Source organism: Schistocerca gregaria, chromosome 2 (genome assembly GCF_023897955.1).
Source record: "Schistocerca gregaria isolate iqSchGreg1 chromosome 2, iqSchGreg1.2, whole genome shotgun sequence".
In the NCBI taxonomy this organism is placed as follows: domain Eukaryota; kingdom Metazoa; phylum Arthropoda; class Insecta; order Orthoptera; family Acrididae; genus Schistocerca; species Schistocerca gregaria.
In genome coordinates this window covers 812831568-812846455 of record NC_064921.1, presented here as the reverse complement: position 1 = coordinate 812846455, position 14888 = coordinate 812831568, and the positions used below count along the sequence as shown (strand labels likewise).

Genomic DNA, 14888 nt, shown 5'->3' with positions numbered 1-14888 from the left:
GCCTTTGATGGGATAGATGATGATAGTGACAGGACTGGAGTAGGTGGTAGTAGTAGGATGTATGGGACAGGTGTTGCAACTAGGTCTATTACAGGGGTATGAGCCATGAGGTAAGGGGTTGGGAGCAGGGATTGTGAAAGGATGGACAAGTATATTGTGTCGGTTCGGTGGGCGGCAGAATACCACTGTGGGAAGAATAGTGGGCAGGATGTTACTGTCCTCTGACTGCACATACTGCCCTACCTTTCTCCACCTCGTCACTGCTTGCTCCCCAGTAGCAGGTCACTGTCCGCCACCCCTACCCTACTATCCCTCCCCATCCCCATGCCAGCCTCCTCCTTCCTCCCACCCGGTCGCCACTCCCGTCATGCACTGGTACCGCTGCTCGTAGTGTTTCCTCAGTTGCCTGGGACTGCAGTCATGTGTGCATGAGTCGTGTGTGTGTGTGTGTGTGTGTGTGTGTGTGTGTGTGTGTTTATCTACTGTCTGTTTTTAATGAAGGCCTTACTGGTCAAAAGCTTTATTTGTGACAATCTTTTTGTTGTGCCTATCTGCAAGTCAGCATCTCTCCTGTATGATGAGTAGCGACTTTCTTTTTCATTATATTGGAACATATGTAAGTTACATTTCTGCTGAGTACAGAATTTTGAGTATTGTTGATTATTGTGTAGCTTGTTTGTCATTTTCCATAAGAGTCAAAACCTTGCCCAGAAAGAAGTGTTGCTCCTTCCATTGCTGAAATTTTATTCAATTTATATGTCAGAGAATCAATTTTAAAATTTTTATTTTGTTGAACTCTTAGAATATTACCAATGTAGTCTTGAAATATCAACAGTGTAGAAAAAGATTGTTACTTACCATAAAGATGACACATTAAATTGCTGGCAGGCACAATTAAATGACACACATAAGCTTTCGGCCACAGCCTTCACCAGAAAAAGAAAGAGCACATACATGACCACCAACTCTGGCAGTTTGTACCTCTGATGAATAAATGGTGTGTGTTTCACTTTCTTTTTCTGACAAAGGCTGTGGCACAAAGCTTATATGTCTTTTAATTCTGCCTGCCTGCAACTTAATGTGTCATCTTTACTACATTGTTGATATTCCAACCTGGGGTTTCATTGATTAATATAGTCTTGAGATCATCTCCTATGTGTGATGTATAGTCTGAAGTTAATGTGGAATATGTCAATAGGAATTCATGAGAGGGGGGAAATGGTAAAAATTTAACACTACCAGGTAAGATTTTTTTATCAGTATGATTATGTTTAAATCATTTACTGGTATTTTGAGTGATTCATTTATTCATTGATTGTTGTTTCCTTACATTATCCTAGTTTTTTTTTTTTTTTTTTTTTCTCTCAGGTCGAGAGCAATGCACCAAATGGCGATGTACATAGAACCCGCTCTCAGTTGGAAGCTTTTGAGGATTTCAGCACAATGAAAGCTTCTGATTTAAAGTTGAGGATTGAAGAAATGTTGAGGATAAAAGGTGTGTGCTTGCTATGATCAGTTTTTGATAGTTTTCAATAAGCAATAAAATATTGTTATCAGTGACTGACTGGCTTTTACAAGGTAATGATAACACATGGGGAGGGAGCAGATCCAACATTGGGCATGGGGAATTGCATTATTAACTTGTTTGAAAGTGTTTGAGCCATGGGATTGGTGTATCAAAAGCATAGTACTCTACATGCCATCACAATGTAACACAGGCTCATTTACAAACTTAATAATGCATTTTGCCCTGGCATAATTTTCTTGACTGTCTTGAAGCTATTATGTTTCAAGCACTTTTTAGTATGTTGCTTTTCTGATTTCTTGATTGAGTAAGTTGTTTTGATTTATATGAAATTTGAAACTTAGTCATTCTCATAAATTGTATATGTGCAACTGCAGCACACTTGACACTGATATTTACAATTGCTGTCCCCCTTATTGTACATCATAAAAAGTAGGAAATAAATTAAAGTGGATTACTGAAGGAATAAAAATCTCTAGTGCAAGAAAAAATATGGCTACTTATGGAACTAAAACATAACAAAAGTCCTTATTTTGTAACCTATGTAAAAAATAACATTTTTTTTTAAGTTGTAAAGGCAGCCAAAGAACTGGCAAGTAATAGATTTATATTGGATAGTGAAAACACATCAAAGGCATTATGGTCGGTGATCAAAGGTTAAACATGTGGCACCGGATAGAGCATAAAACTTGTGTAAATCCTGCTCATTTCTGAATTATGTAACGAAATCTTTATAAATGTATACAGATCAAATAGCTATGTAGGAGATCACCCAGACAAGGTAAGTTTCTTCAACAGAGGTCAATTTGAAGGTGAATTGTTCAGTATATTTACTAAAACTACTGTAAAGATATAGAAAATTTGATACTATCATTAAAAAGTAAAACATCAGCAGGATGGGCTGGGATAACAAGAAAAGTGTTAAAAACAGTGTCTAAAATAATTGCGCAACCACTAACTACAGTAGTTAACCAGTCCCTTTTAGGAGGTTATTTTCCAGACACACTGAAGTATGCAGTAGTTAAGCCACTATTTAAAAAAAGGCCCAAAAGAATGTATGGGAATCTATTGCCCAGTCTCTCTTCTTCCATCACAATCAAAAATATTTGAAAAGGTAGTCACCATAAAAATTCAAAATTTCATAGATAAATTTAAAATAATTTTAAAAAAAATCATTATGGATTTCAAAAAGGCAAACCACAGTATCTGCTATAAATCATTTTGTTGATAAAAGTAGCTCATCTCTAGACAACTCACTGCATGACACAGGAATTTTTTGTGACCTATCAAAGGCCAGTGATAGTGCGAATCACTTCTTGCTACTCTGTAAATTGGAAAAGTAATGGACTTAGGGGCATGAAATTAAAATGGTTTAAGTCTTATCTAACCAACCGAAGACAGAGTGGTTATATCATCAGAGAGAGGGACTTATACTTCAAAGTGGAAAACCATTTTCAAGGTTCTGTTTTAGGTTCCATTCTGTTTCTGTTTTACATAAGTGATCTGCCACTTAATATTGAGTGTCACTCAGTTTTATTTGTAGATGACACATATGTAATCATTGAAAGTGACAGTACTGATCAAATTCTGCAAACTGTATTAAGTACTTAAGAAAAATTAGATGCCTGGCTTGATTTAAATGGGTTAAAATTAAACATGGCAAAAACTCAATTAATGCAGTTCAAAACATGAGCAGAATTAAATGATATTCAGGTCAGTCATAAAAACTAGGATTTTCAGGAAGCTAGCTGTGTGAAATTCCTAGGAATGCAACTAGATAAAAATCTATTGTGGGGATCACGTATATAGTACCTTGCAAATAAATTAAATAGCCTAGAATATGGAATGAGGATATTGCACAATGCTACCATTATGCACATAAGAAAAGTGGTATATCACGGTTTCTTTGAGTTAGTAATAAGGTACAGAATTGTATTTTGTGGTAACTCAAACCATATGTGTCAAATACTAAAACTTCAGAAAAACATCATTAGAAATATGCATAATGTAGGGTGAAGAAAATAATGTCACCCACTCCTAAAAGATCTGAGTATATTAAGTGTTCCCTCATTGTGCATATATGAGCTGATTATCTTTGTACACTGTAACCCTGATTTATTTGTAGCAAATCATTTTCGACATGATGAAATCGAAATAAATTTATGCTGCCCATCCACCATTTAAAACTTTATGCTCACAACTCCACATTATATTTTACAACAATGCAAGAGGAAGAGAATTGCTCAACATAAATTTAGAAACATTGAAAAAAATCCTTATTTGAGAAACTAGTGCAGAAATTTTACTATTCAGTAGAAGAATTCATAAATGACAATCTGAAAATTTGAGCAGGAGAGAACAAATGCTTAGGACTGTTAGTTTTTAAAAGTTCATTACTTTTGAAGAAAAATTATTAATAGCTTAATTAAGTAATTATTCAGTACTGTATATATTATTACTGATATTATAAGGAACATTGTAAACCAGTTCTTGTGTTTTACGAGTCTCCTTACATTAAGTCAATGGCTTGAAATTGTATGTTACCAGACAATAAATTCTATTCTATTCTATTTATTGTTATTTAATAGCAAATTTTTTCAGTGTGTTTACATCATTTATTCTATGACCAGGTTCGGTCAGCGCAGAACTTAGAGATTTAGAATCTCGACGTCAAAAGCTACAGGTTGAGGTTGTCAGCCTTACGCAGAAGATCGATGAATTGAAGCAAGAACTTCACCATGAACAGACTGAACTTGAGAGATTAAAAATGTCAGTGGAGCAGGTCTGTCAACTGTATTTATTTATTTCTATAGAAGATGTAAGATAACATATTGCGTGTACCACATTTTCTACATGTGACACTAGTATGACATGTAGGTTTCTATTATTCTTTGAATAGTTTGTAAAAATACTTGAGGTATCACAAATTAGATTCTTATTTTATTCAGTAGTCTTTTTGTATGATTGATAAAAGTATGCTTGCATACATGATAGGTCCACCGTAAATATGAGGATAATAGCTTCTGCTTGTGCGTTAGAGCAGGGACCAATGTTAGTGAGATAGAAACGAAGAGTATGTAGAGGGAGTATCCTCATTTTAATTTAATTTTATTACCAACATAACTGATGAATTGAACTGATGCGAGAGGGAGTGGTTAAGGTGCTGGTGCCATGGTCTCACATTTGTTAGTGGTGAGGTTCCAAATGATTGTCAGCTTATCATTTTGTGTGTGTGTGTGGGGGGGGGGGGGGGGGGGGAGGGAGGAGGATATTTGAGTAAACAGTCTGCTGGCTGGTGGTTTGATGTGACCCACCATAATTTTCTCTCCTGTGACAATCTCTTCATAGCATAGTAACACTTATATCAAAGTCTTCAATTATTTGTTCTATGTATTCCAATATGTTTTGTCTGTTAGAAATTTTTCCCTCTGCAACTCCCTCTAGTACCATGGAAGCTATTCCCAGATGTCCTTAACATGTGTCCTATCTTTAGAGACAGGAGAAAATGGTTTCATTTTATGGCTGATTTTTGGTTGCCAGAGTCAATGCCAATTTTGCTGAATTCAGTACTATTTTTGCCACTTTCAGTGATTTTTCTTTTGCAAATGTAGTGCTATTTTTTGCTAATTTTAGTGCAAGATTTTGCCAATTTCTGTGTTATTTTAGGACAGATTTGACGAAAAATTTTGGCGAATTTTTCTCCCAATTTTGGTGTCTTTTTTGCCAATTCTTTTATTAGTTTGTGTATCTTTATTTATGAAGTACCACATGTTCCTTATTTTTTCTTATTTAATTGTTTCCACAGTTATTTTCGAAATGAGAAGTGCCTATCAGTTACATTGTATTTGTTGACATCACATATCACATTTATTGAGATTACTGGAAAAAGGGAATCATTGACGTTAAAACCTTTAAATCTAACCAATTACAGAAAAATAGCTCAGCAACCACACAAAAATGAAATTTTTTCAGAAGATAGTCCTCTCCTGAAATGCACTGTTAATACGTCAGAGCTTCAGTACAGCATGGAATTACCACCGTATTCTATATTTGGCTTCAGTATAACACCAGATGTTTCACAACCTCCACATTTCACACTGATATTGAAACTAGCTTTTCCACTAAATTACTAAGGAAATTGTATGTTTTTAGAATATCTACAAGGCTGAGACCTGCCATTCCAGGTACACTTAATGACCCCTTTGGTATTTTGAAATTAATATAATTCTTCTTCTTCTTCTTCTTCTTCTTCTTCTCCTTCTTCTCCACCACCACCACCACCACCACCACCACCCGCTGGTTGAAACAAGAACATAGAGCTGTTAACACTGACTTGCTTGGATCTGTGAGCATAAGAGTGTAGTTTGAAGGTTGAGTTCGGTGTGTTTCTTCACTTCTTCCTGAATTATATGTCTCATCATGTTTTTCAATATTTTGCTTATTTCATCACCAGACATTTGTTTTCCCACAATAAAGGACTCTTTTAATTTGGGGTAAAGGTAGTATTTTATTTGGCAACAACACATTTCGGGATACTTTTATGAAACAAATTGTGCCCAAAAGACACAATTTGGAGAGGCATTAATGGCACACATCAGTTAACCTGTATAGTTTCATAGTACGCATGTATAAATACAAAAATCACAAAGTACGGCACTTTAGCTTCACAATCATGCAAATCAGCATGGCCCCTATTCGGTTTGTGTCTGTCAGCGAATGACATCACATGACACATGATATCGTGCAAAGGTGTTTCTGGTGATAAAACAAGTCACTGGGAATGTTTATTTTAGTATTTATTCAATACTATTTTTGCTGTTTGTGAATGCAGTTTGCAGTGTCAGCCTGATCTCTCTTTAGCCTAAAGTCTTAGGTTATGTGAAAGGTCATAAGGTTGTTGCGAGGTGACAAAACCAGCACATGTGATTCCAAGCTGTCAGTCGTAATACTCACATGCAGCATGCTTTAAGTTTTTCCATTTGGTGAATGTGACGACCATGAAGTTTCTTTGGTGTCGTGTATCATGTTCCGTTATTGACTTATAGAAACAAATGGCAGAGACACCATGTTGACTTATATATTTGTAAAACTAAAGTGCCGTATTTGGTGGTTATACTCGCATGTTACAAAAGGGTGCATTTTAATTAATGCCCCATATTAAAAATGTGTACAGAATGAGTCTTTAATTTTTATGCTTTGCTGTGCAAAAGTGTTGGGCATTATGATTTGGTTGTTACTAGTGTTATAACTTAAAGTTGAACAAAATATTTCAAACAAGACACAATACATGAAAGTCACAGATTGAGTAAACAGAGTAGGACGTGTGTACACTTTAACAGTCAAATCATAACTGAGTCCGAGTCTAGCGGCCGCTGGCTGGCTGGCCGGGTGGCGCTGCTGCTGCTGCTGCTGCATGGCTGGCAGACAGCACCGCATGTAGGGGACGCGTGTAACTGCGCGGCAGCACTTTGAAAGATCTGCAAGTCACAACAATTTTCCCCCCTTTGAAGTTTCTGCACAGGTCTTGATGGAGGTGGCCTGTAGATTGCTAACGTCCATAGGTGTTGTTTGACTGGCCGTAAAGTCTTGAGGAGGGGGCTTCCCGTACGGACAGAAGTGTCCCCGACAATAACGGGTCTAGATGACAGGAGACGTGGGGATCGAATCTGCTGGGGGCCCCATGCACCAATCTGCCCGTGCAGCAAGTCCGGTTGTTATAACAGGAGACATGGGCGATGTGTCCGCGATGTGTCTGCGTCCGTAGGAGAAGGAGGCGAGTAGAGTTGCTCCGACAGATGATGGTCATCTGGTTCCTGCATGGGCACATCTATCTCCTGGTGGCGTCAGTTCTTGTGCTGGCACTGATATGATGGTGAGAGGACTGCATTGTGAGTAATGAGAGATTCCAGGGTCCCAAACGTCAGGTAGAGTCGAAGGTGGTATAGTGGCATCCGGAACAGGCGTTGCTGCACACGAGGCCAAAGCTGGTCCGAATGACGCACTGCAACACCCGTGCCCGTCTGTATTCCGTACAGGCTTTGGCCACGGTGTCATAAGATGCGGCCAGGACTCCATTTTTGCCGCCTGCCATATCCCCATACCCATACGAGGTTGTCGGCGGTAAACCGGCCAAACGAAGGCACTGGCGGCCGTGAGGTGGAAGGCCACAGAAGATGAAGTAGCGTGCGGGGCTGTTGGCCATGTAAGAGCTCAGCTGGGCTGTGGTCGCCCATGGGGATGAAATGGTAAGAAGCCAGAAATTGGAGAAGCGCATCATCAGCAGCAGAAGTAGTCAGGAGTTTCCTCATCTGAGCCTTAAATGTGCGGACCAGTTGTTCAGCCTCACCGTTTGACCGCGGATGGAACGAAGGGGCTTTGACATGCATGACATAATGACGGGCACAAAAATCCGCAAAATTGGAAGAGGCAAATTGTGGACCATTATCAGTAACAAGAGTAGAGGAAAGGCCTTCCAAAGAGAAAATGAATGCTAGAGCATTGGTGGTTGCTGCGGTCGTAGGCAACATGCAACGGACAATGAAAGGAAAGTTAGAGTAGTCATCAATAACGAGAAGCCAATAAGTACCTAAAAAAGGTCCTACGAAGTCATCATGAATTCACTCCCAGGGCTTCTCAGGTGAAGGCCACAGTGACAAAGGTGACTTCGGGGCGGTGGCCTGTGACGCACAAGGGCCACAGGCAGCGACCATGTGTGCGATTTCAGAGTCGATGCTGGGCCAGTACATGTGACGGCGGGCCAGAGATTTTGTGCGAGAGAGACCCCAATGCCCTTGGTGAAGGAGGCACAAGACCGAAGCAAGCAAAGACGCAGGTACCACAACACGCAGCGAAGCATTTTCGGTGGAAAGGAGGATAACACCATCCCTAGCCGTGAGGCGGTAAAGCAAAGCGTAGTAGTTCCGCAACGGATCAGAAGTCTTAGCGGACGGACAATCTGGCCAACCCTTCTGAATACAGCGTAAAACCCGGGAGAGGAGAGCAGCCGCCAGCCAGTCCCCAGTGATGAGGAACCCGTCCACAACCCGCTGCTCATCAACATCCAGGTGGAAACCCAAAAGTTCTTCCCCGTCAAATGCCAGATCAGGACCCATGGGAAGGCGAAACAGTGCATCAGCATTTGCATGTTGAGCCGTCGGCCGGAAATGAATCTCATAATGGAAACAAGACAAGTAAAGAGCCCAATGCTGGAGGCGGTGTGCAGCCTTGTCGGGAAGTGATGTTGATGAATGAAACAAGGAAACAAGTGGTTTGTGATCCGTAACAAGATGAAATTTGGATCCATAGAGAAAAACACCAAACTTATGAAGAGCATAAATAATGGCCAAAACTTCTTTTTCAATTTGAGAATACTATGGTCGACCACAAATATGGGAACAGAGCGAACGACAGATTTGTAAGATACCTCACCATCAAATTGTCCCAAGAGAGAAATCTTCTGTTTGTTGTAAGTCCGTAATTGCCTAGTGACAGGTGACAGGATCGGAGAACCCAACTGAAGATACGTCTGAGAATTGATGATAGTGGCAGCAGAACCAGTATCCACCTGCATGTGAGCATCCCGACGAAATATTTGGACAGTGAGGAATAAATTCCCTGAAAGGGAAGAAGTACACAATCGACAGACAACACAGAATCAGAATCAGCGTCATGTTCATGAACATCATGTATGCGGTCGGATTTTTTTTGGGACACATGGCCCAACGTTGTGGACAGTCTTCTTGTGAATGTTTTGTAAAACACCGCGGACATGAAGGAAGTTGCCGTGGGGTTTTGCTGCAGTTTCTTAGAGATTTGTTTACGGTTAGGCCGAGGCTGTGCTTGGGAGCATACTGTGGCCACATTGGGCGGCGGGGATACACCACACCATTCGTCAACATCGCACAGAGGTTGTATTTCCCCAACGTCGCCCCATGCCTCTGTTTGCACTCCAGTGGTGCTAGAAATTTCAAAAGACTGAGTGATGGACAGGACTTCATCTAGAGTCGGATTTGCCAACTGAAGGGCACATTGCCTAACATCTTTGTCAGGTGCCAATCGGATAATAGCATCCCATACCATGGAATTGGCGTAGGATTCTTTGTGAACTTCAGTAACAAATTGACACTTTCTACTGAGACCGTGAAGTTCAGCAGCCCAAGCACGATAGGATTGATTTGGTTGTTTTTGACAACGATAAAAGGCAACATGAGAGGCTACCACTTGAGTCTGCTTTTGAAAATAGACTGACAGAAGTGAACACATTTCAGCAAAGGACAAAGATGCATGATCTTTCAAAGGAGCCAATTGCGACAACAACTGATACATTTGAGGTGAAATCCATGAAAGAAACAGAGACTTACATGTTTGTTTGTCCGCGACATGAAATGCCAAGAAGTGCCTGTTGAAGACTTTTTTTGTAATCAGACCAGTCTTCTGCCGTCTCGTCGTAAGGAGGAAAAGGAGGTAGAGATGACAACGAGAGACGCCTTGCATTTGATGCCGCAACGAAATCACGAATCGCATTTGTGAGAAGCGTTTGCTGTTCTATGAGACCTCGCAATAGTTGCTCTAAAGTAGCCATGGAAACATGTGGGTCAATGATGGAAAAGAAAAATCACTACCTCGTCGCCAATTGTTATAACTTCAAGTTGAACAAATATATTTCAAGGAAGACAGAATACATGAAAGTCAAAGATCGAGTAAACAGAATAAGATGTTTGTACACTTTAACAGTCAAATCATACCTGAGTCCAAGTCTAGCGGCCGCTGGCTGGCTGGCCGCTTAGGTGGCGCTGCTGCTGCATGGCTGGCAGACAGCGCCACATGTAGAGGACGCGCATAACTGTGCAGAGGCACTTTGAAAGATTGGCAAGTCACAACAACTAGAATGAAGTTCTCCTGTGGATTTCCCATTTTCACTCTAAAAACTGCCCATTTTGTGTGTTATTTTTCCTGTTATCATTTTTACGAAATTTTCCTGTCTTTACCAGTCATCTTACCCTACTTCCAGTTAGTGTTTTGCACACATTCCTTCCATTGCTGATTTTGTAGAGAGCCTTGCAGCATTATCTATAATTGTACGTCTAAAATCAATTAAAATCTGAGTCCCCATAAGTTAAATGACATCACAAATCCATATACTGGATCTGATCGATTACAATGATGAATTGTATTGGCTGGAGACCAATCCAGAAGATTGGTCCCTTGTTCACTTGTGCTAAAGATTCTGTGGTCCACATATTAATAAATAAGTAGAAACAGTAATTCAAAATACTCGGTTTGTTGGTAAACACAGTTCACAGAAATCACAGTTCACAAGAATGACCTTAGGTAAGCCTCTGTAAGAGCTCAATTCTCTTTGATTTTACCTCCATGATCTTTTTGAAAGATGTCACAGTGTGTTAGTTGATGCTTTAGAATAGTATATTCATGGAATTTTTACAGCAAATCTTGCTGTAGTGTAAAACACTTCTCGTGTAGCTTCTGCCACTGGAGGTGTACGAGCATCTGCCCTCAGGGGCTCAGTATTTGTTTGTTGGATCCGGACTTTGTGACCCTGGGCTTTTTGAGTTGGAGACTGGTAAGCTCTGGGCATGTTTCACCAAACACCATGCAGCGTGACGGGGGATGTTGTGTGTCGTGGGGAATGGGGATGTTGACTTGACCGCCCGGATCGTGAGGATAATAAAAACCTGTATAAACAACCTGTCAATCTCAAGGTGTACAGCATGCTGCTGAGATGCATGGCTATTGAGGTAGAACAGTTAATAGCGGGTAATTTCTGAGGAAACTGATGTGCCTCATATAAGGTTTATGCAGGCAAGTGGGACTCTGAGTCAGCACTTATCTCCGAAGCTGCTTGTGGGATTGAGCTGGAACTCTCAGAATGTACTACTACTCCGTCCAGTACAAAGGTTGGGCACCTTGTTAGTGCTAACACCTAATCTAACAAGATGGCTTGTGTAGCCATCCTCCAGACTCAGGAACATTTCAGAATTTTAGTGTGTTTAGTAACAGGATGCATGCTGCTAGTCAGAATGTGTTTTTAGTACTTAAAAGGAAAGAGGCCAGCTTCAAAAAAGTCTCACCTTTTTACATTCAGAAGAGTATAGAGGGGTTGTAGGTACATCATAATCTTTTTAATGCTTGTGAAATGGGACAGTTACCATCAAGCAACCAGTCTGCTAATACCTGATAGCCATGGGTAAAATGTCATTGGGAATGAACTCCATAGCACCTTGAACTACAGCAAAGGCTTCATGACATGCAGAGATATGGTGGACACTCCCGAAGATGAATTTAAAGCTGACTGGACCCAGTAAGGCATTGTTGATATCCATGGTACACTGAATAGTGTGGATGGTGAGCTTGTTAAGTCAGACTCATTTATATGTACTTTTAATAGCACGGAATTATCAGAGCTTGTCAAGGCAGGTTTCCATTGCTTAAGCATGTGGTCTTATGTCCGCAACCCAGCGCACTGTTTCAAATGCCAGCACTTTGGGCTTGCTACTTTGGTTGTAAGGCAGAAGCCACTTCTGGCAAATTTGGTAAGGCAGCACACAAAGGATTTGCTTGTCCATCTCCTTTGAAAAGTGTGAATTGCTGTGGGGATCACCTTGTCTAGAGTAGGGACTGTAGTGTATATCTTGAAGAACAGAAGATATAAGACCCAAATGTTGAGGCAAAAAAAAAAGGCCATGCTGCCCTCCATGTTCATCTCCTTTGCTTCATTTCTTAAGTAGCCATTTCAGAAGCCCAATGCTGTTACACAAAAAGAGGTTTTTAGTGTCAGCACTAGAACCTTTGATTACCAATGCACTTGTGCTGCTACTTCCCTCCAGAACATCTGAAAAATGGCTGTGGTTACAACGTTGTGGAGTTCTTCGTCATGCCAAAGATTCAGTCTGTTACACTGCCCAGTGCTGCCACTACCATATCCACGGTTGTAGTTCTGAAACCTCCCCATGCAAAAAAACTTGAAGTCAGAGGCAAAGAATCAATTGCTGATGGAGACAGGAAGTAAGCAGTCTGATGATGTGGACATCACTCCCTCTGATGTCTCTCATGATTTATCTTCAGAGCTGATGGACCTCAATGCTGGCCTGGGGCACTCGTCTCACTCCAAAACCAAGCCTTTACCCCATACAAGCTCCACTCCTCAGTGGAAAAAGAGGATGAAAGTACTAATTCCATGATAAAAGATTCCCATACTGCAATGGAACATTGGTGGGCTCAGGACATGTGGAGAAACTGTAATTACTAGCACAGGAATGCCTCCTGTGCACATAGGGGAAGCACATTTTAAAACGCCTGTATCCCTATACTCCCGGGCCATACCCTCCATTGCAAGGATGACCTGACTGGTGATATGGCCAAGGAAGAGTTCACTTGTTTGTCGACAACACACACCACTCCTCTTCTTGACCTTGGGCTACTGACCTACAAGCAGTTGCATTTGAAATCCTTGTGTGCTGGAGGTTTACTGTTCGCTCACTGTACTTAGCTTCACGAGATATGATAGACTCTGAAGCTCTCATGGATCTTCTAGAACACCTCCCTTGACTCTCTTACTGGGAGACTTCAATATGTGTCATATATTGCGGGGCTCAATCTTTCCTTGCCCTCTGGGTTGGGTTTTGAAGAGCCTAAGGATGTTTCACAAGCTGAGCATCCTCAGCATAGGCACTCCCACTCGTTTCTGTGCTGCTGCTGGGTCATCCTCAGCCATTGACCTCTCCTTCTGTTCTCCAGCCCTCACAGACTCTGTTCAATGGAAAGTCACAAATGACCTTAAATCCAGTGACCACTTTCCACTCTGGATTCACCTACTGGATGGAGCTCTCCCTGAAAGGATACAGGAACGATGGATGGTCAGCAGAGCCAACTGGACACTGCTCAGACAGCTGGCTGTGTTTGAATGCTATGACAGCATCCAGAGTGGGTGGACCACATCACGAGTAATCCACCCAGCGACTGACCTTTTCGTCCTGAAGTCCTCTTGTCGTAGTAGAAGGCCACTTGTCCCTTGGTGTACTAATGAAGGCTGTTCAGTACTCTGAATCAGGTGTGTGTCTCAGTGACTGTTTAAATACCACCGAATGGTGGAAAACCTCACAGCCTTTAGCGTATCGAGGGCCAAGACTCAACACATCATCAGAGAGAGCGAGAAAAGGTCATGGGAAGTGTTCCTGGGCTCTATCAACAATTACACTTATTCTGCTGCAGTATGGGATGTCAACAGGAGGGCCTCCAATAAAGGCAGTTGGTTACCTGTCGCATCATTATTGAAACAGGACTGTCTTCAAACAACACCTAGAAACATTGTGCAGATAATGGTAGAGCATTTCGCAACTACTGCTGCCACTGCCAACCAGGATCCAACGTTCCATCGTTACTGTGCCGCCATGAAAAGGAATGAGTTGGACTTCAGGTCCAACAGTTCGGAGTCCAACAACTGCCCATTCTCCATGTGGGAGTGGGATTTAATACTGTCTGCGGCTCAAGATACTGCACCCAGTCATGACCAAATCCGATACAGCCTGCTGAGGAACACGAAATTATTGTCAAAGGAAATCCTCTCACAATGTTTTAATTTGATGTGGCAGACAAGCCAATTTTCCAAGTTGTGGAGGGCGGCAGTTTTTGATATCTCTTCACCAACCAAGAAAGGGCTGAAAATATCCCAGTAGTTGCTGGAGTGTTGCCTTGACAAACTGTATGGGAAAGACCTGGGAGCAAATGGTTAACTGTTGTCTGGACTGGATGTTAGAGACCAGGCAGCTCCTAGGTCACTCATTGTGGATGCAGGGGGTGTCAATTCACTGGTGGCAACCTGACCCAGCTGGAGTAAGCTATACAACAGGCCTTCCTATGCAAACAACATTTTATAGGTATATTCTTTGATATCAGTAAGATGTAGGACACTACTTAGACACACAACATTCTAGGGTAGTATCACCAATGGGGCTTCCATGGACATCTCCCTGTCATGAATCTGTTCATCTTATCAAAGGAAGTCCTCTTACAATGTTTTAATTCGATGTGATAGATAGGCCAAGATAGTACTGAGTTGGTAATGTGCTGTCGAGTAGTTTGAAGCAGGAGAATGGTATTCCTCGGGGCCATGTTCTATGTGCTGCCCTCATGCCATAAACACACATCTGTGGCAAGAAGTCCCATACAATCATCCTTATTTGTGGACAAGTTTGTAGTTTTCTGTTCCTCCTCCAGTATTGCAACAGCAACTCATCAGTGGTCACTTAGAGTAAAGAGGCAGGAGTGGACTGCAAAGTCTGGCTGTACTTTTTCTACATAGAAGTGTGTGTGTGTGTGTGTGTGTGTGTTCATTTTAATTGTTCTC

At 41.3% G+C, this 14888-nt stretch overlaps 1 protein-coding gene across 2 annotated transcripts in view; it reads left to right on the top strand.

Annotated features, from left to right (window-relative positions):
- Positions 1-14888, top strand: part of LOC126335121 (exostosin-3) — a 163527-nt gene that overhangs the window by 38728 nt on the left and 109911 nt on the right. For both annotated transcript variants that reach the window (XM_049998075.1, XM_049998076.1), the window contains exons 3-4: positions 1369-1495; positions 4156-4307. In XM_049998075.1, the coding sequence (XP_049854032.1) occupies positions 1369-1495; positions 4156-4307 (279 nt within the window). The remainder of the gene's footprint in view (positions 1-1368; positions 1496-4155; positions 4308-14888) is intronic.